This window comes from Antechinus flavipes, chromosome 1 (genome assembly GCF_016432865.1).
Source record: "Antechinus flavipes isolate AdamAnt ecotype Samford, QLD, Australia chromosome 1, AdamAnt_v2, whole genome shotgun sequence".
Lineage (NCBI taxonomy): Eukaryota > Metazoa > Chordata > Mammalia > Dasyuromorphia > Dasyuridae > Antechinus > Antechinus flavipes.
In genome coordinates this window covers 694,186,977-694,209,585 of record NC_067398.1, presented here as the reverse complement: position 1 = coordinate 694,209,585, position 22,609 = coordinate 694,186,977, and the positions used below count along the sequence as shown (strand labels likewise).

The window sequence follows — 22,609 nt, the reverse complement described above, 5'->3', positions numbered from 1 at the left end:
TGGAGGACTGGCTACACAAATTGTGGTTTATTAATGGAACGGAACATTACTTGCTCATCGGAAACAATGAATATTAACACTTCAGGGGAGCCTCCGAGATGCAGTGCGGTAAGCTAACCAGAAAAACCCTCAAGATCAAAAACCCGCCAAAAAATGAACTTTGTACAGTAAGGAAATTCCCCCCTCCCAGAAAGGAGAGAAGGCATCTTCCTCTCTTTTTTGCCGAAGTGGGGACCGTGGAGGGCAATATTGCCAGACTGATTGATTTTTAAAATGTTCCCCCTCTTTTTAATCTTTGTTACATAGGATGAGTCGAGAGGGAGGTTACGGGTGGAGGGATATGAATGAAGGGGGTGTAAAACAATATATGTGAGTTTTTGTTTGTTTTTAAGAAGTTTTCTTTTTAAAACGCAGAGCACAAAGTCCCACCCAGTCAGGACATTTCCTTCCCGCGGCTTTCCAGCTGAGTCTCCCGGCTCCGCCTCCGCGCATAGCCACGCCCCCCACCCACGTGTTCTCCGGAGCGCTTCCCGCTCCGCCCCTGCCTGCTCGAGGCGGCTCTCTCCTACTCTACCCCTCCCACCCCTCCTGCTCTGCCCCTGCCACGGTTGCGGACAGAGAAGTTTTGGCCCGCGGGAGGAGCCGTAGTCGTCGCTTTTTCACGTAGTCGCGTCGCGAGCGGCGGTTCAGAGATGTCTGAGAGAAAGCAGTCGGAAGACGAGAAGGCCTCGCCCTCGAGACCCCGGACGGCCCCAGTGACCATCAGCGACGTGCAGGAGCTGGTGCGGCGGAAGGATGAGATCGAGGCGCAGATCAAGGCCTACTATGACGTGCTGGAGGATGTGAGTGCGGCCGGGGCTGGGAGGGGGAGGAAGAAAAAGGGAAGGGGGAGGGGCGGCGGCGGCCATCCTCCCCGCGCTGGACCTCACTGTCAGCTTCATTCATATAAGGCCCCTCCCACCCCGACCTCCCCATTCTAAGGTCCTCCCCACCCTGACATCCCCTGTTCTAAGCTCCCTCCCAGCTCTGACATCCCCTGTTCTAAGCCCCCCTCCAGCTCTGACATCCCCTGTTCTAAGCTCCCCCTCTAGCTCTGACATCCCCTGTTCTAAGCTCCCTCCCAGCTCTGACATCCCCTGTTCTAAGCCCCCCTCCAGCTCTGACATCCCCTGTTCTAAGCCCCCCTCCAGCTCTGACATCCCCTGTTCTAAGCCCCCTCCCAGCTCTGACATCCCCTGTTCTAAGCCCCCCTCCAGCTCTGACATCCCCTGTTCTAAGCCCCCTCCCAGCTCTGACATCCCCTGTTCTAAGCTCCCCCTCTAGCTATGACATCCCCTGTTCTAAGCTCCCTCCCAGCTCTGACATCCCCTGTTCTAAGCCCCCCTCCAGCTCTGACATCCCCTGTTCTAAGCCCCCTCCCAGCTCTGACATCCCCTGTTCTAAGCTCCCTCCCAGCTCTGACATCCCCTGTTCTAAGCCCCCCTCCAGCTCTGACATCCCCTGTTCTAAGCCCCCCTCCAGCTCTGACATCCCCTGTTCTAAGCTCCCTCCCAGCTCTGACATCCCCTGTTCTAAGCCCCCCTCCAGCTCTGACATCCCCTGTTCTAAGCCCCCTCTAGCTCTGACATCCCCTGTTCTAACCCCCTCCCAGCTCTGACATCCCCTGTTCTAAGCCCCCCTCTAGCTCTGACATCCCCTGTTCTAAGCCCCCTCCCAGCTCTGACATCCCCTGTTCTAAGCCCCCCTCCAGCTCTGACATCCCCTGTTCTAAGCCCCCTCCCAGCTCTGACATCCCCTGTTCTAAGCCCCCCTCCAGCTCTGACATCCCCTGTTCTAAGCCCCCCTCCAGCTCTGACATCCCCTGTTCTAAGCCCCCTCCCAGCTCTGACATCCCCTGTTCTAAGCCCCCCTCTAGCTCTGACATCCCCTGTTCTAAGCCCCCTCCCAGCTCTGACATCCCCTGTTCTAAGCCCCCCTCCAGCTCTGACATCCCCTGTTCTAAGCCCCCCTCTAGCTCTGACATTCCCTGTTCTAAGCTCCCCCTCTAGCTCTGACATCCCCTGTTCTAAGCCCCCCTCTAGCTCTGACATTCCTGTTCTAAGCCCCCCCCAGCTCTGACATCCCCTGTTCTAAGCCCCCCTCCAGCTCTGACATCCCCTGTTCTAAGCCCCCTCCCAGCTCTGACATCCCCTGTTCTAAGCCCCCTCCCAGCTCTGACATCCCCTGTTCTAAGCCCCCCTCCAGCTCTGACATTCCGTGTTCTAAGCCCCCTCTAGCTCTGATATCCCTATACTCAAGCCCTTTTAGCTCTAACATCCCCTGTTCTAAGCCCCCTCTCTAGCCCTGACATCCTGTGTTCTAAGGCCCCTCCCAGCTCTGACATCCTCTGTTCTAAGCCCCCCTCCAGCTCTGATATTCCGTGTTCTAAGGCCCCTCCCAGCTCTGACATTTCATGTTCTAAGGCTCCTCCCAGCTCTGACATCCCTATACTCAAGCCCTTTTAGCTCTAACATCCCCGGTTCTAAGCCCCCTCTCCATCCTGACATCCCGTGTTCTAAGGGCCCTCCCAGCTCTGACACTGTTCACTGTACCCTTCTCTTAGTCAGCTCTCCCTTGCCTCTATGGCACTGTCCTCTCCAGGGTCTTTTTTTTTTTTTTTTTTGATTTCTTTTCCCCTCATCCATCCGTCCTCCAGACTTCTCCGTATTTAATGAGCCTCCCACGGCTCACCCAGGTTTCTAATTGCAGCCTGTGCCTTTTCCTTTTATCCCGTGGCTCAGTCATCTGCCAAGTGATGTGAGCTACTGTCATTTGTCCTCTCCCATCCCAACCCCTCCTCAGTTGATTTCCCCTCCTCAGTCTCTCGTTCAGTTTATCCTCCATATAACTTGCCATTGAGGTATCCGTAAAAGACAGTTCAGCCCATATCACTCTCCCTCATAAGTCTTCTGTGGCTCCCTATTGCCTTTAGGGTAGTACACAAACTCCTCAGCCTAGAAGACTTTAAAGCTCTCTGCAGGCTGACTCCCACCTGCTTTTTTAGTCAGGTTTCATGCCTTCCCATTATGTGAGCTTCCTCTGGACTTGGAATATAGTTTCTTTATCTCTGCCTTGTAAAATTCTGAGCTTCCTTCAAAGTTCAGCTCAGGTACCTTCTTTCCAAAAGGCATTTGTGGTCTTTTGCTCTTAAAATTCTTTCGTATTGTTCATGCAGTTCCTTACTGTGTTGTATTTCTTAGGAGACGAGGCGGGGGTTGTTTTGTTTTGTTTTCCCCTCATCTAGCACTTGGAGGTGGAATATTGCCAGACTTTATATAATTTTAAACATTTTCCCTCTCTTTTTAGTCTTTGTTACATAGGTTGAGTCAAGAGGGGGAGGGGCGGGGGCGGCCTAGCAGGTGCCTCGGACACATTTGTTAAAATGAGCTGGCCCTTCCCCGGCCCCGACTTTGCTATCAGCCTCCACCTTCCATGTCCTGCCAGAGACATTTAACGGGCCACCCCAGGGGCCTCCCCACTCCCTGCCCCTCCCTTTGCTGGAGTACGTAGATTCACCCATTGCCACATTCACTTCTTGTAGCTCCTGGTCGTACCGAGGGGCAGCCCCTGCCAGCGGACGGTGGGAGCTGGCTCTTGTCAGGCCCATCCAGCCCCTGGCACGAGGAGGTTCCCTTTTTGACACTGCTTTCTTCAAACTCAGTGGCAGGTTTTGTTGCCATTGTTCATCTTCTTTTGCAGAGGGGCCGCTGCCTTTCAGAGAGGCGCAGGTCACCCCGTTGGTGGGAATTGCTGAAGCTCCTGTTGGCTCCACCTTCTGTGAAACCCTTTCATTCCCCACTCTACCCCACCTTAATCACTGGTCGGAGCGGCCTCGGGGTCTCCCCCTCCATGGCTGGCCTTAAAGGGGAAGGTGAGGCCGGTGACCTTGCCCTAACCCCTCCCCCCCCCAACATGTAACTCCCCTGCAGGTCATGGTGTCACCTCTCTAAGGTCATGGAGAACGAAGGACAAACAGCTCCGATCCCCGTCAGCACCACAAGTCACCCACCTGGGCTGGGACTGGGGCATACTTTCTTTCTGTATTTGCTTAAGTAGAGAGCCCTGAAGTAGGACGTTGCTGGAGGGGAGTCTTCCTTTTCTGTTCTGAGAGCGTGAGGTTCTGGAGGGGATGGGTTCTGTCCCAGGCTTTCTGCTCTGCTCCCGACACCTGACTTGGTTGGCATCGGTTCCTATGGGAGTAACTACCTTTTGCTGACAATTTCTCTCTGCCGACCATCCTCAGATCCATCTTTCTTGCCCCAGTCTCTTTGCTGGCCTCCAGTTACCTTCCAGACCTTTCTGCCTGGGTGTCCAGGCATTTTAAATAGAGCCCCTCCCTTCCCTTTTACTACAGAGGCCACAGTTGCCCTCCTAGTCCCTCAGGCTCCCAGCCTAGTGGTCGTCCTGGATTCCTCCTGTCTCACCTCCGGTGTTCAGGCTGTTTCCAAGGCCTGTCAAGCTGCAAGCTCTCCTAATGTCGCCCCCTCCTGATGCAGGCCCTCATCATCTGATGCCTAGAATATTGCAGTGCTGCTGGGGGATGTTTCTAGGCTCTTCTCACTCCGTTCCACTCTTCCTTCAGCCAGTAAAGTGATTTTCCTAAAGTACAGGGCCAAACATGTCACTCCTCTACTTAATAAACTGCAAAAAACATGGCCCCCAGGATCACGTGCAAAATCTGTTTGGCGTTCGGAGCCCTTCCTGACCTGCGCCTTTCATCTGACCAGACTTTTTTTTTTGGCTGAGACAATTGGGGTCCAGTGACCTGCCCAGGGTCACACAGCCAGGAAGTGTTAAGTGAACTCTGGTCCTCCTGACTTCAGGCTGGTGCTCTATCCACAGCGCCCCCTAGCTGCCCCTTTCCAGTCTTACACTTCACACTTTCCAACATGTTCCAGGGATATCAGCTTCCTGGCTGTTCCACAAACACGACTCTCCCTGTCTCAGCTCCGGGCGTTTTCTCTTCCTTTTCTGTCATTACTGACCTTCCTTGGGAGCTTTCTAGTTTCAGCTGAGATTCTATCTTTTAAATGCTCATTCTGGTGCTTCTCACTGTTAATGAGTCTATTTCTCCTGGACACAGCTTGCTCTATACAAATTTGTTTGTATGTCGACCCCTCCGTGAGGCTGTAAGCTCCCTGAGGGCAGGGACTGACTTTTTGCCTCTCTTGGCATACTCAGCAGTAGTGCAGTGCTTGGCGTATAATAAGTGTTGATTTATTGGTGAGGATCCATCAAGGCACTGCCCAGGTAGGATTTGGAGTCATTGGATTATAGATTTCGAATTGAAAGGTTCCCCAAAGCCATCAAATCCAATCATCTCCTTTTACTGATAAGGAAGCTAAGGCCTGGGAACCTGACATGACAGTGATTCATACAGAAGTCTTCCTAGCCCCTGAATCTAGTGCCCTGTCGGCTACGCCATCCTGCCTTTCCAGAGCAGGGTTTGTCATACTAGTCGTGTGACTGAGGGGGTCACTTCTTGTTGGGATCTTGCTTTCCCACAAATAAACAAGGTGATAATACTAGCACGGGAAGAAGCAGTGTGGTTTGTTGGAGAGGTGGCTCTAGGTCGGAAAGATCAGGCAGTCCCTGTCTCTCACTCCTACTGGCTTCCTTAATGGGGAAGTCCCGTGCACTTTCAGATCATCCAGACTTTGTGCTTCGCTATCAGGATTAAGTGAGACGATTTAACGTAGAAGTTTTGTAAATGTTAGTGTGCTCTGTTTGGGAGCTGCTAATTCTTGTGATCTGGAGTTGCTTCTGAAAGATTCCTCCCCGATTGCTAATGTGACTGTAAGTGCTGCTGGGTCCTAGATCCAGGAGCCTAATCAGTCTGGGGACTCAACTTGTACCCCCTAATTCTGTCCAGACGCCCTTTGGTTTCCGAGAGCCTATTCTTCCCACTAGGCCACAAATTCAGAATACAAAGCTTTCTTTGGGGATGCATCTTTTTGCTTTTTGTAGGATGGGGTACTTTATTTTTAAAGAGATCATACCAACTGCTGGGAGATAAGAACATTTGTGTCCTTGAGGAGTTTATACCATCAGGCAGGAAATTAATAATTATTAATAAGTCCATGTAGTAAAGGCTAGAACTGTCTGCAACCTAGGAAGCTAGGAAGCTAGCAGTACAGGAATTGGGCACTGTGCTTGATCTGGGCGGCTTCTTGAAGTCTGGAAAAGCTGTGTTTTGCACAAGGGGGAAAGTTAAAATAAAATGAGCCTAAGAATCCGGCCCCCTTTCTGTCCGTGTTCTGGGGGTTCATTTTGGATGGGCGGGCCAGCATGTTTTTATTTTTTATGTGTTATGTAGGAAGGAGTGTTATTAAAAAATCTTTAGAACACCTATTTTTCAGAAGAGTAGAGTTTCAATAGTTTTGTTCTGTTTAAGGTTTGTTTCTTTCCCGGCAGTTGAAGTTAAGTGAGTTGTCCAGGTTGTCCAGTCAGTGTTTGTCTTATCAGGTTGTTAACCCTTTGAAGTTGGGGGGAGATATTCTGTGTGAATACCCAAAGGTGGGATACAGCATATTTATAGAATGTAGGGAAGAGCTGATCGTCTAGCTTGGCTTAAACATAGAGTTTTCAAGGAGCAGTGATGTGAAATACAGTTGGAAAAGTCTTTTTGAGGCTTAATGAGAAAGGCCTTAAATCCCAGACTGAGGAGTTGATGTTTTTTCTCAGGCGATAGAAGGCCAGGGAAGTTTTTGAGCAAAGAAGTGACATATTCAGAATGGTATATGAGGAAAATTTAAAGAGGAAAAAAAGATCATAAAAGATGTCAGTGTAGGAGGGAGCAGTGTAACCCAGATCTTTTCCATAAAGTATTCAGCAGTGATCAAGGAAGAACAGCAGACTGAGCATCAGAAACTCAGGGGAAAAGCGTAGTCATTTTGAGCCTGTGAGCCTCTGGAGGGCACTGAGCAGAGCCTCCCGCCCCAACACAGCATGGCCCGAAGCTGAGGGTGACAGGGATCCTGACCGAACCTGAAGCACGGGTGGTACAAGAAGCGCCAACGGCATTGAGAGGCACTGTGTGGCTTTGACCCCATCCCCGATTGTGGATGCCTGCCCTGGTGCAGCAGCCTAGTGATGAAACCTTGTTCCAAGGACCCACCTCCAGTCCTGTTCTAGACCTGTAGAATCTTCCAGCTGGCTGAAGAGGGTGGGGCTACCAGCAGTCCACGGGGCTCCCACCAGGGCAAGTTGTAAGGTTGGCAAGTGGGAAAGCTCAGACCGGGGAGACATCAGTCAGACTCTGCCTTAGAGAACACCAAGGGTCTGGGGTCTGCCTCGAACGGCTCCTGAGATCCTTGAAGAACGCTGAACTTAGTGCCTCAGAACGCAGCAGCTGGACCCCAGGACATACAGATCTGAAGCAGAGCCCTGGACAAAGACTGGGCAGGTGCTTGTGGCTTCTGACTCTGCCTTCCTTTAGGGCCCAGCTGAAGTCCCATTCTCTGCAAGAACCTCGAGGGCGGTAACAGCCAGATGGTGCAGGAGGCAGGTCCTAGAGTCAGGTAGAGTTCAGATGTGGCCACAGATACCTACTAGCCATGTGATCCTGGGCAAGCCACTTGATCCAGTTTGCCTCAGTTTCCTCAACTATGAAATGAGCTGGGGAAGGAAATGGCAAACCGTTCCAGGAAACCCCAAACAGGGTCATGAAGAATTGGGCTTAACTAAGATACTAACACCCAAAACAAGAACCTTTTCCTGGTCCTCTGTAACGTGCCTTTCCTCTGTTGGTCTCCATTTTGTCACTTGGCTTGTTTGTGCATGGTTGTTCTCTCCTCCATGGCCTGGAGGCCAGTGGAGCTGGGCTGTAGCTTTAGGGTAGGATTATAAAGTGCAAAAGAGGCAGAAAGGTTGGGGAGCACCCCCTGACATAGACTGCAAGCCGCTGTGTACTCAGCTAGGCTAGGTCCTGGCTGACTAGTTTCGCCCTCCGATTTTACAGATGAGGAAACTGAGGTACCGGGAGAGTAAATTACTTGTCCAAACACATGCAGGTTGTACATGCAAAAGCCTGGATTTGAATTCAGATCCAGTACTCCAAATGTTTAGAGCAGATTACTTGCCTTTCTGAGAAATTTGTCCTTAGGTACTAAGTGTAGATGCTTTGTCCTAACATGAACCGTGTTTTCCCTCCTAAGTACCTGTAGTTCTCCCTCATAGGTGCAAAGAAAAATGCTTTAACAAAAGAGAGCATGATGAGTTTATATTCATGACGTCTATTAACCCCATTCTTTCTCCCCAGCAAAAAGGAGTTGGGATGAACGAGCCTTTGGTGGACATCGAGGGATATCCTCGAGCAGATGTCGACGTGTATCAAGTCCGTACGGCAAGACACAACATTATCTGTGAGTAGAGATGAGCATGATTGCCCCCCTGTGGCTTGGGAAACAAAAGGAGCAGAAGATCAGGTCCTAAATTCCTGTGCTTGGGTGCAACTAGTACCTTTGGGCCTCAGTTACACTTTCTGGTAACAGGAGGGCAATAAGTGAGTCTCCAGGTTGGAGTCAGAAGACCTGGATTCAATTCCCACCTATTCCAGTAACTCCCTTTTTGTATAAATAACTTCTGTTTCCCAAGCCTCAGTTTTATTATCTGCAAAAAACCCCAAAACAAAAACAAAGGGATTGGACTCAGCTTTTGAACTTCCTTCCGGCTCTCGATCCATGATCTGATTTTGCTGGGAGATTCTCACAGACAAAAGCCATTGTATCCAGTGGCTAACTTCACAGTGACAGATGCCACCAAACCTCAAGTCCTGGCCCATCATTTACAGCACGGTTTGGGGGGAACCTTCCGAGATAATTCTCAGCTAACAATTCTTTCCTTTTCCCTTGAGGGGAAATCTGTCGAGATAACTGTGACTAAGAATGTGGCCTTGTTGGGGAGCATGGCTTCCTTCCTCCTCTACTAGGAGTTTCTCTTCTAGGTCTGCAGAATGACCACAAAGCCCTGATGAAGCAGGTAGAAGAAGCCTTGCACCAGCTCCATGCCAGGGGGAAGGAGAAGCAAGCAAGGGATGCGGCCGAGGCCCATAATGAGGCCTTGAGCCAGGGCCAGGGCCCAAGTCAGGGCTCAAGCCCTAGTCCCCCTCAGCCCTTTGCTAAAGTAAACAGCATCAGCCCAGGCTCTCCTGCCAGCAACTCGGTAAGTTGGCAGCTGCTACGGGACCCCGAGTGCAGAAGTCAGGATGGACAGAGCAGCTCATTGGGAAGGGAGATAGATGGTGCAGGCTTGAGCAGCTTGTGGGCAGCAGCTCTGTGATCCAAGGCTAGCCTTCCTTATCACCCATAGGCCTGGAGGACTTTAGACCAAAGCCTTGTCATCTCAGTGGCTTTTTTGGGAAAATTCCATCCTCCAGGATGGAATGAGGACACGGATCATTGATGATTGTTCTTCCCTCTGAATTAGATTTTTCTGGAACACTCTCTATAGCCCAGTTAAGTGCTGAGGGCAGGAAATAGAGCCAGGGTTTCCTACATTCCCGTGAGAGCCTGTGGTTGTTTTTGCCCCAGAACCCTCGGATAGGCCCCTGCCATAGTTTTCAGAATGTCCTTTCTGTCAGATGGCCCGCAAAAAGTACCCAGAAGTATCACAAGTAGCAGAAACTTGTGAGTTATGTTCTCACCATATCTGCCATGGAACCAGTAGGAGAAAGTGGATTCCACCCTCAAGAGTCTAAATCGCTCGTTTTTAGGCTTCAGTGTCATTCCTTTTAGGAAAACTAATCTCTTTCCTTTACAATTCTTGTGGCAAAGCGATTTATTGATGCTTTTAAAAAGTGTTCCCAGCATTTCCTAATGATTCTTCATCCTCTCCTCCAATGTCACCCTGACTCCTGCAAGAGAGTCCGGATTTAGATGCCCATCCTCGCTGTGTCATTCCCTGCCACCTTGGAGCTTGCACCAATCACTCTTCTGGCAGATGAGGGTGGACAAGAGGGCCCCTCCAGCTCTAAATCCATGAGCCTATGATTGCTCTGTATAAAGAGATACTATCGCTCAAAATCCATGTATACCTTGGCTCTCATTGATTGTTGAAAGACATCGGAACGAGGAAGTCTTATTAAAATTTCCCATATATTTTTCTTCTCATCTTCTTAGGGTCTCCAGGTTGATGATGAGATCGTGGAGTTTGGCTCAGTAAATGCCCACAACTTCCAGAATCTGCAGAACATTGGAATGGTGGTCCAACACAGTGAAGGGGTGAGTTGGGTGGCCACTCCCCCTCTTAGTCTGAGGTTGGTCTTCTCGGTGCCTTTTATTTTAGCTGAAACAGTCTGTCCTACAAGAACCCTGAATGGGCCCCGGCGCTTTTGGGGAGAGATCCTCAGGCCCTTTCCAGTGCTAGGCCCTGCCTGTCCCCAGTGCTGAAGGGAGGCTCTGCCCCACTGTGTGTCAGCCCCTGGCAAATGCCTTAGACATGATGGGTACTGAAAATTGGCTGTATTGACAATTCCATGAATTCTTCTTCTCATACATAAAAGGTACTTGTGTAATACAGCAATGGAATCCATTCATTAGGGAGAAAAAGTCCTGAAGTTGTCTTGCAGAAAGTGCTGTAAATTCTCCTTCCTTTCTTGCTGAAAGCCCCTTATTATTCCAGCCCATTAAGGCCCTCTAGACCAGATCTTGGTCCTTGGGGGGGACATTGAAGATCTCAAGAACATCCTCTGCCCCAGGGATACTTTTTAGTGCTCTGCTCATTACTTCTTCTCCAGCCTGATTCTAACTGGGAATGGGATTCCTTCAGGCCAAGTGCCTTCTCTCTGAGGGAAAGGGGAATAAGAGCTGCTTGAGCGTGCTCTTCAGAACTCTGTAGGATGGATGGCTCAGAGCCAGAATCCTCTGGGCTTTGCCCCCAGCCCTATCTGTCTCCTGACTCCAGTAGGTGGGCACAGGCTTGGCAGGATCAGTACAGAACTTGATTTCAGGAAGCTTCTTCTCATTTGATTTCCAAATTGGCTTTTCTTTATCTTTCAGCATCCACTGAATGTGACCGTGCTGCGCAGAGGTGAGAGGCTCCAGATCAGACTTGTCCCTGTGCGCTGGGCTGGGAAAGGCCTGCTTGGGTAAGATGGGGCTTTGGGAAAGTTGTGGGCAGTAGCTCTGTGATCCAAGGCTGGTCTTCCCTACCGCCCATAGGCCTGGGGGACTTTAGACCAAAGCTTTGTCTTCTCGGTGATTTTTTTGGAAAATTCCTATTATTTTCTCTTGCTTTTGTTTCACCTTCCTTTTAAAATGTTTTCCCTAACTTTCTTTGCTCAGTAAGTCAGCGCTCATAACAAAAAAAAATTTGGGGTAAAAATGTGGTTCAGTAAACTCCTATCTTAACTGAAGCTGAAAGTAGATGCCGTGTTCCGCACCCAAGCATGGCACTTTTCCATGTGATCTCCACCCACCACCTCTTAGGACAGTGGAGGGAAGGAAGAAGCTACATTTCCCCTGCTCTTCTCTGGGGCCAGATTTGGTCATTAGGATAGCATCCAGGCCCAGTTTATTCTTTCTCTTTATATAGTATAGTCATCATATAGATTAGGGATAATTTTTTTTTTGTTTTGAATGCCTAGATTTCCCCCCAAATCCCTCATGTTCCTCCTGCTTCTCAAAGAGCCATCATGATAATAAATGCTTTTTTTTTTAAACAAAAGAAAGAAAAAAATCAGTAACAATCAACACTTAAAAAAAAAACACCAGATCTTATTTGCAATGTTCCCTACCAATGGACCCTGACCTCTGCCAAAGAGCAAGCAGAGGGGGAGGTCTTATCGGCCTTCTTTGGAACCAAGCTTATTCTTTTTTAAAAAATCCATTTTTATTGTGATCGTGTCTTCTCTGCTCCCAGAAGGCCAAAGAATTTTTTTAAAAAGAGGAAGAGGGGCAGCTAGGTGGCGCAGTGTATAGAGCAGCAGCCCTGAAGTCAGGAGGACCTGAGTTCAAATTTGATCTCAGACACTTAAAACTTCTGTGTGACCCTGGGTAAATCATTTAACCCCAATTGCCTCAGTAAAAAAAAGAAGAAGAAAAAATTAGAAAAACTAATACTTATATTGAAATAATCTTGCCTTATCATGCAATAATCCAGAACCATAGTTTCCAGCCTGCATGACAAGAGTTCGAATAGATATTATCCTTCTCTCTCTTTGGGGCCATCATTTCGTGTGTGATTCTTTATATATTCACAGCATTCATTTTCAGTTGTTTTGTTTTTGGGTCTTCCATTGAAAGTGTTGGTGAAATCTCTGTGGATGTGCTTCTTTCACTGAGAGGGAAGCAGAGACTAGTGTGACTGCAGAGCTCTGAATTCTCTCATATTCCTCTTTTCTAACATTGCAGCACTAAAACTTCCTTCACTTTCAGGGGCCATAGTTAGTTTAGCCCTTCCCAGATGATGGGCAGCTGGACAGCAAACATACTTACGTTAGTGTAGATTATTATATGATTATGATAAGGCACTTTGCACGTAGCTGTTGCTTGTTGTCACATTCAACTCCTCCTCAAGCTGTAAATTGTATTGTTTTCTCTTGCTTTTGTTTCACCTTCCTTTCTAAATATTTTCCCTAACCTTCTTTGCTCAGTAAATAAAATATGGTTCAGTAAACTCCTTTCTTAACTGAAGTTGATCCCAGTGTCAGCCATATTTAAATAGCTAACGTTTATACAGCATGTTAAAGATTTCAAAGTGCTTGACATATATCTCATTGGAGCTTTATGATGAACAGCCCTCTGGGGTAGATACTGTGGGTATTTTACAGAAAAAGAAGCAGGTTCATGACATTTAAAAGACTTGTCCATGACAACACAGCTGATAAGCATGGGAGTTAGGATTTCAAGTTAGATTTTCTGACTACAAGTCCAGCACCCTATTCATTGTGCCGTACTGTCTCTCACTATTCAAGTCACTCTTAGAAAGCAGAAGACTTGCTCTTTGAGCATCTGCTTTAAGATTGAAACACACAGAATTAAAGATTTAAAGCCAAAGAAGTAAGAAAACATCTTCTGGATTTCCTTAATGGTGTGCAAAAATAAACCTGAATCCCTGTTTATTTTATATTTCAGCTGTAATATTATTCCTTTACAAAGATGATTGCCCTTCAGGACCAGTAAAGAAACCTCTCCCTTCTCATCTCCTGGACCTGGAGGCGGCTTGGATTTCCCAGTTTCTATTCCTGCCGGGAACTTAAGAATTTGCAATGGGTTTGGATGAGTGAACTCTCTTTTGGACATTGGAGATATACTTCCAGCAAGGGTTTTGACCAACATAGTCAGCCTGGATTAAGGCTGAAGTTAATTTGCTTAGACTCTCTTACAAATTATGCCTTGGTCTTTAATGGAAATTATTTTTGCTTGTGGGTGAGAATTTAATTTGACAATATTTTTACTCTTTTAGAGGTTGCTTTATTTTTTTTTCTAATTTGGATAAAGAGATATGATTTGCAGTGTGCTGCTATATTGTCCTAATATATATATATATGTATGATCCATATGTATATATCACATTTATACAATCCGCTTAAACCAAAGTGGACAAAGTTATAGTCCTCCCATAGAATCCCATGTACAAGAAGCTGCCAGTGGTGATGAGCTGCCCAGGCATTTCTGAACTCCTAACTTGACCACTCACTCTTACTTCCACGGCATATTGTCTTTCATAAGGCTGGGACTATTGAAGCTGAGGATAGGGAAGGAAATTTATCCAGAGCATAGATGGTGAGGTTGTGATAGAGTAAATTCTGGACTGTGTAAGCAGGGACCTACTGCAACTTTTGGGAAAGGAACTCAATCTCATTGGGAGGTGCGAATTTTCTGCCTCCACGAGGGGGCAGCAAGAGCTCTAATGTCTGGAGTCTGGGTCCCAGGAACCCACTTTTTTTTTCTTCCACAATTCTGTCTCTCTTCTCTCACAACCAATCTCACACCCTTCTCAAGTTCTAAGATGGAAATCGAGAAATTGAACCCAAACATTAACCCATGGGAACGCCAGAGTTTTTTAGATTTGGACACTTCCATTTGAATTCTTCAAACATGTACCCTAATAAATATCAGTGATTTTGTTATTGCCTGCCATCCTCACAGCTGATCTGCCTCTTTCAGTGTAGGATTCAGAGATCTGTTTCCTTCTGGAAGAAGACAGTTCCATTAAGATGTATAGAACCCTTGTTCACCCAAGGAGTATTTATTAGGTAGCTGAGATGGTGGGATACAGGTCTGGGAGTGGGAGCTACCTGGGGCATCATTGTAGTCCTCATGCTCCAACAGGAACCTTGCTGTTGAGCATCCCTGCCCATATGGAGAAACGGGCCCCAAACTTGTGTTCCTTCGGTGACCAATCTTCTATTGTAACTGCCAGGGCCTGCAAGCCTCACCACTCTGAGTGGTTTTGGATCTCTTTCGTCTGCATCCCAGTTTAATAAACACAACCTGTGCCATCCTGGTTCTTTGAGTCAGTCCCTTCCTTGTCAGAGGGTTGCACCCCAGAAAGGCAGGGAGGCCCACATCAAACATCCTTCTCTGCAGAGTATTCCCAGTTCTTATCTGGCCCCAACCTTTCTAACCTTCAAATTTCCATCTCTAGCTGCCTACTGACATCTCAGACACCTAAACCCCAGTGGGTTGAAAGCTGAATTAGCCATCTTTTCTCCCTAGCCCCCCAAGACTGGCACCCCCCAGTTAGCACCTTGTACACCTAGTATACACTCTTGCACACTGTTAAGTGCAGTTACCAGCACACGGCAATCCCAATAAATGTTTGTGGAGTAAATCAGCCGGGCCTGCTATATATAAGCATGGCCCAAACCTGCCTGCTTTTCACTGCTGCCGGATAAGAATGGTTTTTTACCTTTTCAAATACAAAGAAAAACCAACATCCATCCACACGGGACTATCATTTGCCAAGCCCAGAGAGGCTAACGTGGACGGGGTGGGGGATGGGGGAGAATATGGTTTGATGCAGAGCCACCAGGAGTTGTATTCAAAAGGCACCAAGCGGTGGAGACTTCTGGATGAAGGCCTGCGGGTTCTTCAGTGATTATTAAGCACCTACTGTGTGCCAGAAACCGCTGAGGAACTCGGCCTGACCGAAAGGGAGGTGCGCGCGCATACAGCTTACGCCATGGGGACACTAAGGAGCCAAAAGACAGTCCCGACCTCCGGGAGCGGACACAAATGGGAGATTAACGTGCAAACACACCTAAGCAAACCCCGGATGCGCGACCTGAGGGGCAGGAAGGAAGCGGGGAGGGGGGAGAAGGGAATGGCAGACCGCTGCGAGCAGTCCACGGGAGAAAAGACCAGAACCTCGGAGCGGAGCGGTGGGGGGGAAGGGAGGAGTAGGAGGGGCTGGGAGTGGGCGTGGCTCGGAGCTCTTTGTGTTCCCTCTAGAAAACTTCAGGGAGTCCCTGCGGCTTTTTTTTTTTTTTTTGGGGGGGGGGGGTTCCTGCGGAGGGTGACTAATTGAGCCTGTTTTTTAGTAAATATACTAACATTTAAATGCCTCAGGAAAATGAGGGAGAGCCAGTTTTCCCCCGGCGGGGAATCACGGAGGTCTTCTAGGAGGAGGGAACCTTGAGCAGTCTTGAAAGAGGGATTTTAAACAGAGGAAATGAGGGCGGCAGGGTGGGCATGGGGGCCTGCTGAGACAAAGACAAGCCTGGAAGCGGGAGACCAGAAGCCGGAGCGGATCCGAACACTGAGAACGCCAACGAGATGAGAGGACCGAGCTCACAGGTGAATCGAGTCCAAGCACGTTCCCATTTTTTCCCGGAAGCACGTGGCCTACCTAGGCTCCCTTCCGCCACGTGCTCGCTCGCTTTACGGCCTGTCGTTTGAGGCGGCGGTGGCGGCACCGGTTACTATGGAGACGCGGCTGAGTTGTAAACAGTAACCAAGGAACCGGAGGAGGAGAAGGTGAGGGTGCTTCCGCTGGGACCTGAGGGGCCTGGGAGTATGGAAGGGGCGTGCGTGTGTGTTGTGAGGAGAGAGGGCGTCCTCGGAAGCCGATGAGTCCAAGCTCTCACTTTACAGATAGGGAAACTGAGGTCCGAGGGGAGGAAGCAACTTGAGTGAGACGCCCCCTCGCGGGTGAGTGTCTGATTCCGCCCGAGGAGTGCGTGTTGATGTGGTGCCTTCTCTGGGAAATGTGTGTTTCGGGGCGCACGCTCGGTCATGTGCCGGGGAGACCCGGGTGAGAGGGGCTGTTAGTGTGCATCACGGCCCCCGGATTCTGAGCGCTTCACGTGGCCTCAGTTCAGATAAGTCCAGGGTTTTTGTTTGGTTTTAACAGCCCCCTGCTCGTCCCAGTTGTAGTCCATTCAAATCAAATCCTTGCTCGGCCGTTCCCCAGCTAACGGACATCCCGCCTCCCCAAACGTTTTCCCTTTCGGAGCGGTATCTCAGCGTCAAAGGGCAGATAGAGTTTTATAGCCTTCGGACGGGCTCCAGATTGTTCCCCAGCCTCCCCCCCTCCGGCCCCTGTCATTTCCCTTTTCGGTCACCTCTGAGAGGTGTGAGGGGGCCCCAGGGCTGCTCCCAGGGGCACTTCTCAAACCCGGAGTGATTGAGAACATTTTCCTACACGGCCGCGGACAGCTTCTGAAACAAAGCAAACGCTCCTCTAACGGGGATTCTGTCCATAGTGCTCCCCTTCTCAAGAAGCTTCAGTAGCTCCCTATTGTCAGGAAGATAAAACACAGACTCAGTTTGGCATTAAAACCGTCCCCATCGGGCTCCAGCCCGTCTTCCCCCATTTATTTCGCATCCCTCTTCTCAGACTCACAGCCACCTTCCGGTTTCCTGTCCGTGATATTCTGTCTCCAGCCTCCTTGTCTTTGCACAGGTTACCTAGGGGCAGTGGGTAGAGGCTAGGTTAGTCACTGAACTGGGTTTGCCTCAGTTTCCTTATTTGTAAAAGGAAGAAAATCCTTCCCTTCCAGAGTTGTGAGGATCAAATGAGATAATCATAAAACACTTGGCACAGTGCTTTTTGGTACACAGTAAGTGCTATATAATTGTTAGCTATTATTATTTCTTGAATACTTGCACACAGTAGGTGCTATATAATTGTTAGCTATTATTATTATTTCTTGAATACTTGCACACAGTAGGTGCTATATAATTGTTAGCTATTATTATTATTTCTTGAATACTTGCACACAGTAGGTGCTATATAATTGTTAGCTATTATTATTGTCTTGAATACTTGCACACAGTAGGCACTATATAATTGTTAGATTTTGTTATTGTTTTGAATACTTGCACACAGTAGGTGCCATATAATTGTTAGCTATTATTATTTTTGTCTTGAATACTTGCACACAGTAGGTGCTATATAATTGTTAGCTATTATTATTATTGTCTTGAGTAGGTGCTATATAATTGTTAGCTATTATTATTATTGTCTTGAATACTTGCGCTTAGAATTCTGAACTCTGTTTAAGGTTCATGTCAAGTGCTTCTTTCCATTGTGGCCCCCATTTGTTCTTTTTCCACTTCCGATCACTTTGCACTTATTTCTTCATCTGCATCTGTGGCGTTTTCTCCCAGTGCACGATCTCTTTGACTTTTTGGGGTCCCAGGAGCCTGGTATGCTGTAGGTGATTAATCAGCGCTTGTTGGATTTCAGTAGAATGGACTGAGAGAGCTGGGAAGAGAGAGATTAGAGATTGAGGGAGAAGAAAGGAGTTTAAAAAGAGTGAGGTGGGAGGAGGTTATGGTCAGAGGGAGTTCAGAAGGAAGGGTGACGGCAGGAGCACCATTATGGGAGCCCACCCCGGGGAATGAAGGTGTGGGCCTTGGGTGCCTGGGGGACACAGCAGCGGGTGAAGGCAGGGATTTCTGAAGAACGAGCGGCTTGGAGGCCAGCAAGTGACTGTGACAGCGGGGCTAAGCAGGGCTGGGTGCCCACGGAGCAACCTTCAGAGGGAAGAGGGTTTGGAAGGGACAGCGCTGAGCAATGACCATGAGCCTTGTCTGCCTCTTGGGGTGGAGAAGAGTGGTCTGGGGTCTTAGGCCTTCAGCAGGAGCTGGATCTCTGTCAGCTTCCAGAAGATGGAGTGATTGAGGGAAGAAGAGGAGGTCTAGGACTAAGGGAAGGGGGGTTGATCAGTCAGCAACATTTATTAAGCCCTTACTGTGTACCAGGCACTGGGCTAAGAGCCGGGCCTACAAAAGGCAGCCCCAGAAACAATTTCTACTCCCAAGGAGCTTACATTCAAACGGAGAGACCAGCACAGAAGGAGAAGGAGGCTGAGTTTGAAGTTTGAGAGAGAGGAGCAGGCTGGGGCTCAGCAGCAGAGGGGAGTAAGGGAGAAGCGGGTCTGGCAGAGGGAAGGGGCCTTCAGCTCGCAAACACTGATGGGAGTTCCGGCCTTTGGAGAGGGGAGCTGAGAATTTCCCATTTATCAGTAGTTGGTCAATCCCAGAGACTTGAAGTTTCGCCAAGGGCTTTAACTCGCCGGACCACAGTCTGGAACAGGCCGAGCTGGTTCGGGCTGCCCCCCGCAAGGGTCCGTGAGGCCCCTGTTGTTATCTCTCGGACACCAGAGAAGAGCTTGGCCGGACAGGGGGGGGCCGGGTGACAGATCGGGGCCTGACTGAATTCATGCTCTTGGAGAGTTCCTTTGTCCGGCCCTCCCGAGCCTGAGACCCCCACGCATGCACCTGGTAATGGTGAGTCTCAGCCCCTGGGGCTTATGGAGGCTGCGCCAGGAGAGCCCTTCCATCCCATTCTGCTCCTTCAAGAAGTCTGTGCTCCCGCAGCAAAGGTGAGGACCAGAGGCTGCTGAAACAGGAATTCTGGCCCCCGCCAGTCTGCACAGTCTGTCCATGGAGGGGCAATAAGCAGGCGAGTCACCACAGAACTTCCTGACTGTTCTGGGCTGTGGAGAAGCCAATGGGTCGCTCAGCGAGGCCGCTCTCCTAGCTGCAGGCACTGCCTTTCAGCACGCAGTGCCAGAACTCGGGGGCCACCAAGGGGAGTCGGTGAGAGCTGCGCCGGCAGATCTTTGGAAGTTGGCGGTGTGGTCTGTGTGAATGGGGCGAAGGTTGTGAGGGCGCTCTAGTGGATGGTTGTCTCTGCAGGCCTTGAAGGCCGAAAACTGGAAGGCACCTGAGAGACCCTCCAGCCCCTCAATTTACAGATGAGGAAACTGAGGCCCCCAGAGTCTAAGATGATAGAGACGGCAGAGTGCCGGCCATGCCATGAGAAGCCCGGGCCTCTCCTCCTGCCCCTCCCGTTGGCTGGGGGGAGTGTGAGTGAGTGTGTATGAGTATAATATATGTATGTGTGTGGGGGGGGTAAGTGTGTGAGAGATGAAAGTCAGGGGCAAGCCGGGGCAATCTTGGGGGCTCCCAGCAGGAGGCCGCAGCCCTTGCTCTCGCCCCTTGGCAGAGCCCCCTCTCTGGCAGCCGGCCCCGGGTGATGAACCGGGAGGAGTGGGAGGACGGCAGTCTGAATTTGGACACAGACCCTTCCTGACAGTGAGACTCTGGACAAGTCCCTTTGCTTCTGTCTGAGTGGGTTCCCGCTCCAGAGGAGATGGCAGTCGCTCTCTTGCAGCTTCCTTCGCTTTCCCCTCCACACGCCGGCCTCCGTTGTTGCAGGAGTCCCCGGAGGTCCTTGGCCCCCTGCGTGCAGCCCCTCTGCTGGTCTAGCTCAGGCCTGGGGCTGACACTGCTGGCCATCAGGAGCCCTCCCTTTACCGCTTGGCTCTGGACTGTCTCTTGGGACTGGACTCCCCGGATCTCCATTCCAGCCTCCTCCCCTCAGCCTCTTGGAGCCTCTCCTTTCCAGACTCCTGGACTTCTGGTGTGTCCCGAGCCCACCACCCTCCTCAGACAATCACTTTGTATCCATTTGGCTTAATGAGGCTGGGTTTTTTTCTCCAGCAGAATTTAGGTTCCTTGAGGGCAGGGCCCGGGATTGATCTCTGTTGAGCCCCCCCAGTTCTTTTTTTTTTTTTCCTAGGAAGTGTTAAGTGTCTGAGGCTGTATTTGAACTCAGGTCCTCCCGACTTCAGGGCTGGTGCTCTATTCACTGCGCCCCTTAGCTGCCCGAGCCCCCCCCCCTAATTTTTAGGCACCTCTCTGAACTGCTAAACACTCCTGTGCCCCGTCCTAGGAGGGAAGGAGGAGATCTGGCCCCTCCAGCTTCCCCAGGAGGCCCCACTCATTGGTCACACCTACCTCCGTGGAAACCGCCCTCTGCTCCTTTCCGCATAGAAACACCTCAGCGTGTAGAAGTACCAACCCTTTGGGGGGCTCCAGTTCTTCCCCCAGCTTCCCTTCCGGGTGCCCGCTTTGCCGCCCTCTCCCTTAGCCCCCTCCTCCCCCAGGGCCTTTGATGATCTTTGATGAGCCCCTCCCCCAATGAAGTCCCCAGAAAGGGGTGCGAGCTCTCTCTAGGGGGAGTCGGGACTGGCTCCTCCTTGGAAGGGTGCGGAAGTGTCCCCGGGGACCGAGCCTGGGGAGGGAGAGGGGCCGGGGCCATTCTGATGACCTTGTGGCCTTTTTTTAAAGGAAAGTCAAACAGGGAAGGAACCCGGTGACAAGGAGGGGCAATGGACAGAAAGGACCGCGAGAGCTACTCCGATGACCCGGGCTTCCCCCGAAAAGGCAGCATGGAGCGCATCCCGGAGGCGCCCAATGAACCGGAGGCGCCCAGTGAACGGGAGACGGCCAGTGAACGGGAGACGGCCAGTGAACGGGAGACGGCCAGTGAGCGAGAGACGGCCAGTGAACGGGAGACGGCCAGTGAACCGGAGGTGGCCAGTGAACCGGAGGCGGCCAGTGAACTAGAGGCGGCCAGTGAACCGGAGGCGGCCAGTGAACTAGAGGCGGCCAGTGAACCGGAGGCGGCCAGTGAACCCGAGGCGCCCAAAGAGCCGGAGGCGCCCAAAGAGCCGGAGGCACCCAAAGAGCCGGAGAAGTCCAAAGAGCTGAAGGAGCCCAAAGAACCGCAGCCGTCCAAAGTGCAGAAGAGCCGCCGGAAGGAACCCCCCCACGAGTCCATGAAGAAGATAGCGGCCCGGGCCATTCAGGCCCTGCAAGCTCAGATGCCCTTGGAAGAGGAGGAGCTCAAGTACTTGCAGACCCTGACTGCTCTCTCCCTCGACGACTCCCCCACCAGCTCCCCCTTCAGTTCCCTGGTGAGTGGGGACCTGTTTATGGGGGTCGGCCCTGCCTGCTCCCTCCTGGAGACCCGACACTCCCCCCACTTCTTTTCTCTAGGCTGGGAGGACTTGGAAGGACTGGGCAGGCCTAGTGTCTTGTCCCGCCTCCTCTGCTCCCTTCCCCCGCCTCCGGCCCCCTCCCACTCTTTATCCCCACCCCTGTTCTCCCTCACTCTCTGCTCTCTCTTCCCGCCCCCTCTGCTCTCTCCACCCTCCTCCTTGTTCTCTCCTCCTGCCCCCTCTGTTCTTTCCTCCCGCCCCATTTCTCTCCCCACCCCTCTTTTCGCCTCCCTTTCCCCCTCTCCCACTCCCCTCCCCGTCTCTCCCCACCCCCTTTTTCTCCTCCCCTTTTCCCCTTTCCTCCCCCCTCTTCCCAAAGCCCAGCTTCGCTCACCTCCCTCGGACCCCTTCCGCCTTGGGGGGCTCCCCATTGGCTGAGGAGCCAGAAGCCAGTGCAGAGCAGGGAGTTCAGCCTCTCTGGGGTCTGCCACCACCTTCCCTTTCCAGCTTTGTCCCCCTGCTCCGCAGCCACGAGCTCCTTCCCCCCATCCCCTCCCCAAGGCCGGCCCTTTCTTGCCTCGGCCTCGTGGGCTGACCTTGCTGCCCCATTCTGCCTCCCCATCCGGCTCGGCGGCCACTCCGCGCCTTCCACCGGAACTCCTTCCCCACGAAGCCTTCCCTGATTGCCCGCCGGCCTTCCCGAAGCACTTTCCTGTTAAGTTGTGGCCAGAGGGCCTGCCTGCCCCGCCCAAGCGCACCCGGAGGTGTTGGGGGATGGCCTTCCCCAGGGTGGCCCTGGCGCCCCTTGCCAGCGTCCAAGCCCAGGAGACTGGAGCAGAGAGCCGTTTTCTGGACCTTTGTCCCTAGACCCCCTCCTCTCCATCGGGGCATTTCCGTAACCAGATGGTCCCTTGCCTGGCTTGAATTCCTTTTTTTGCCTTTTTCTTTGTCCCTGAGTCTCTCTGCCTTGCCAAGGCCGGAAGCCCCCCTGCTGCCCGCACCCTCCGGCTGGCCCTCCTTGGGCAGACCGGTGCCAGCCCCACGGGCTCTGGGGAGGGCCGAGGACAGACTTACTGCAGCCCCACCGGCGGGGAGCCCCCCCTGTACTCTTCCCCCCCCCCCCAGTTTAGCCAGCTTCAGGTGCCGCCCTACTCCATTCCCACCTCCTAGGTGAGTTCGGGTGGCTGTTCCCATTGTTCCTCTCTCCTAGAGCCCAGCATCTGGCTCTCCAGCATCTCTAACTGAGGTTTTTATTTTGTTTCATTATGATTTTAAAAATTGTTACATTTTGTTTTTAATATCACTTTCAATGTCTGGTGCAACCTTCCCGCCTGCCACCCAGAGAGCCGGCTCTCCGGGAGTAAAATAAGGGGAAAAATTAATCGGCAC

At 51.1% G+C, this 22,609-nt stretch overlaps 2 protein-coding genes across 5 annotated transcripts in view; both read left to right on the top strand.

The window, feature by feature from the left end:
- The first annotated feature begins 633 nt into the window (after window positions 1-633).
- Window positions 634-14,487, top strand: PSMD9 (proteasome 26S subunit, non-ATPase 9). 2 transcript variants are annotated; one of them, XM_051972732.1, is made up of 6 exons: window positions 643-842; window positions 8,300-8,402; window positions 8,984-9,201; window positions 10,158-10,259; window positions 11,037-11,125; window positions 13,113-14,487. In XM_051972732.1, exons 1-6 carry the CDS (start codon window positions 693-695, stop codon window positions 13,138-13,140), a joined length of 690 nt encoding a protein of 229 aa, XP_051828692.1. In that variant the 5' UTR covers window positions 643-692; the 3' UTR covers window positions 13,141-14,487. The 2 variants fall into 2 exon arrangements, with proteins under 2 accessions (XP_051828693.1, XP_051828692.1); XM_051972733.1 differs by lacking the exon at window positions 13,113-14,487 and having other exon boundaries at window positions 634-842; window positions 10,158-10,294; window positions 11,037-11,119.
- Window positions 14,488-14,593: 106 nt separating this feature from the next.
- CFAP251 (cilia and flagella associated protein 251) overlaps window positions 14,594-22,609 on the top strand; it is a 79,469-nt gene continuing 71,453 nt past the window's right edge. Inside the window, exons 1-3 of one of the 3 annotated variants that reach the window (XM_051972731.1) lie at window positions 15,969-16,133; window positions 20,568-20,812; window positions 20,849-21,196. In XM_051972731.1, the coding sequence (XP_051828691.1) occupies window positions 20,609-20,812; window positions 20,849-21,196 (552 nt within the window). In that variant the 5' untranslated portion in view covers window positions 15,969-16,133; window positions 20,568-20,608. The other 2 variants (XM_051972730.1, XM_051972729.1) reach the window with 2 other exon arrangements.

What these genes read in the sequence shown, in the direction of transcription:
- PSMD9 (XM_051972732.1), top strand. Translation starts at nt 693, where the DNA reads ATGTCTGAGAGAAAGCAGTCGGAAGACGAGAAGGCCTCGCCCTCGAGA. An exon ending in GGCAAGACACAACATTATCT is followed by an intron (nt 8,403 to 8,983) that starts GTGAGTAGAGAT and finishes TTTCTCTTCTAG; the next exon opens with GTCTGCAGAATGACCACAAA. An exon ending in GCTGGGAAAGGCCTGCTTGG is followed by an intron (nt 11,126 to 13,112) that starts GTAAGATGGGGC and finishes TTTATATTTCAG; the next exon opens with CTGTAATATTATTCCTTTAC.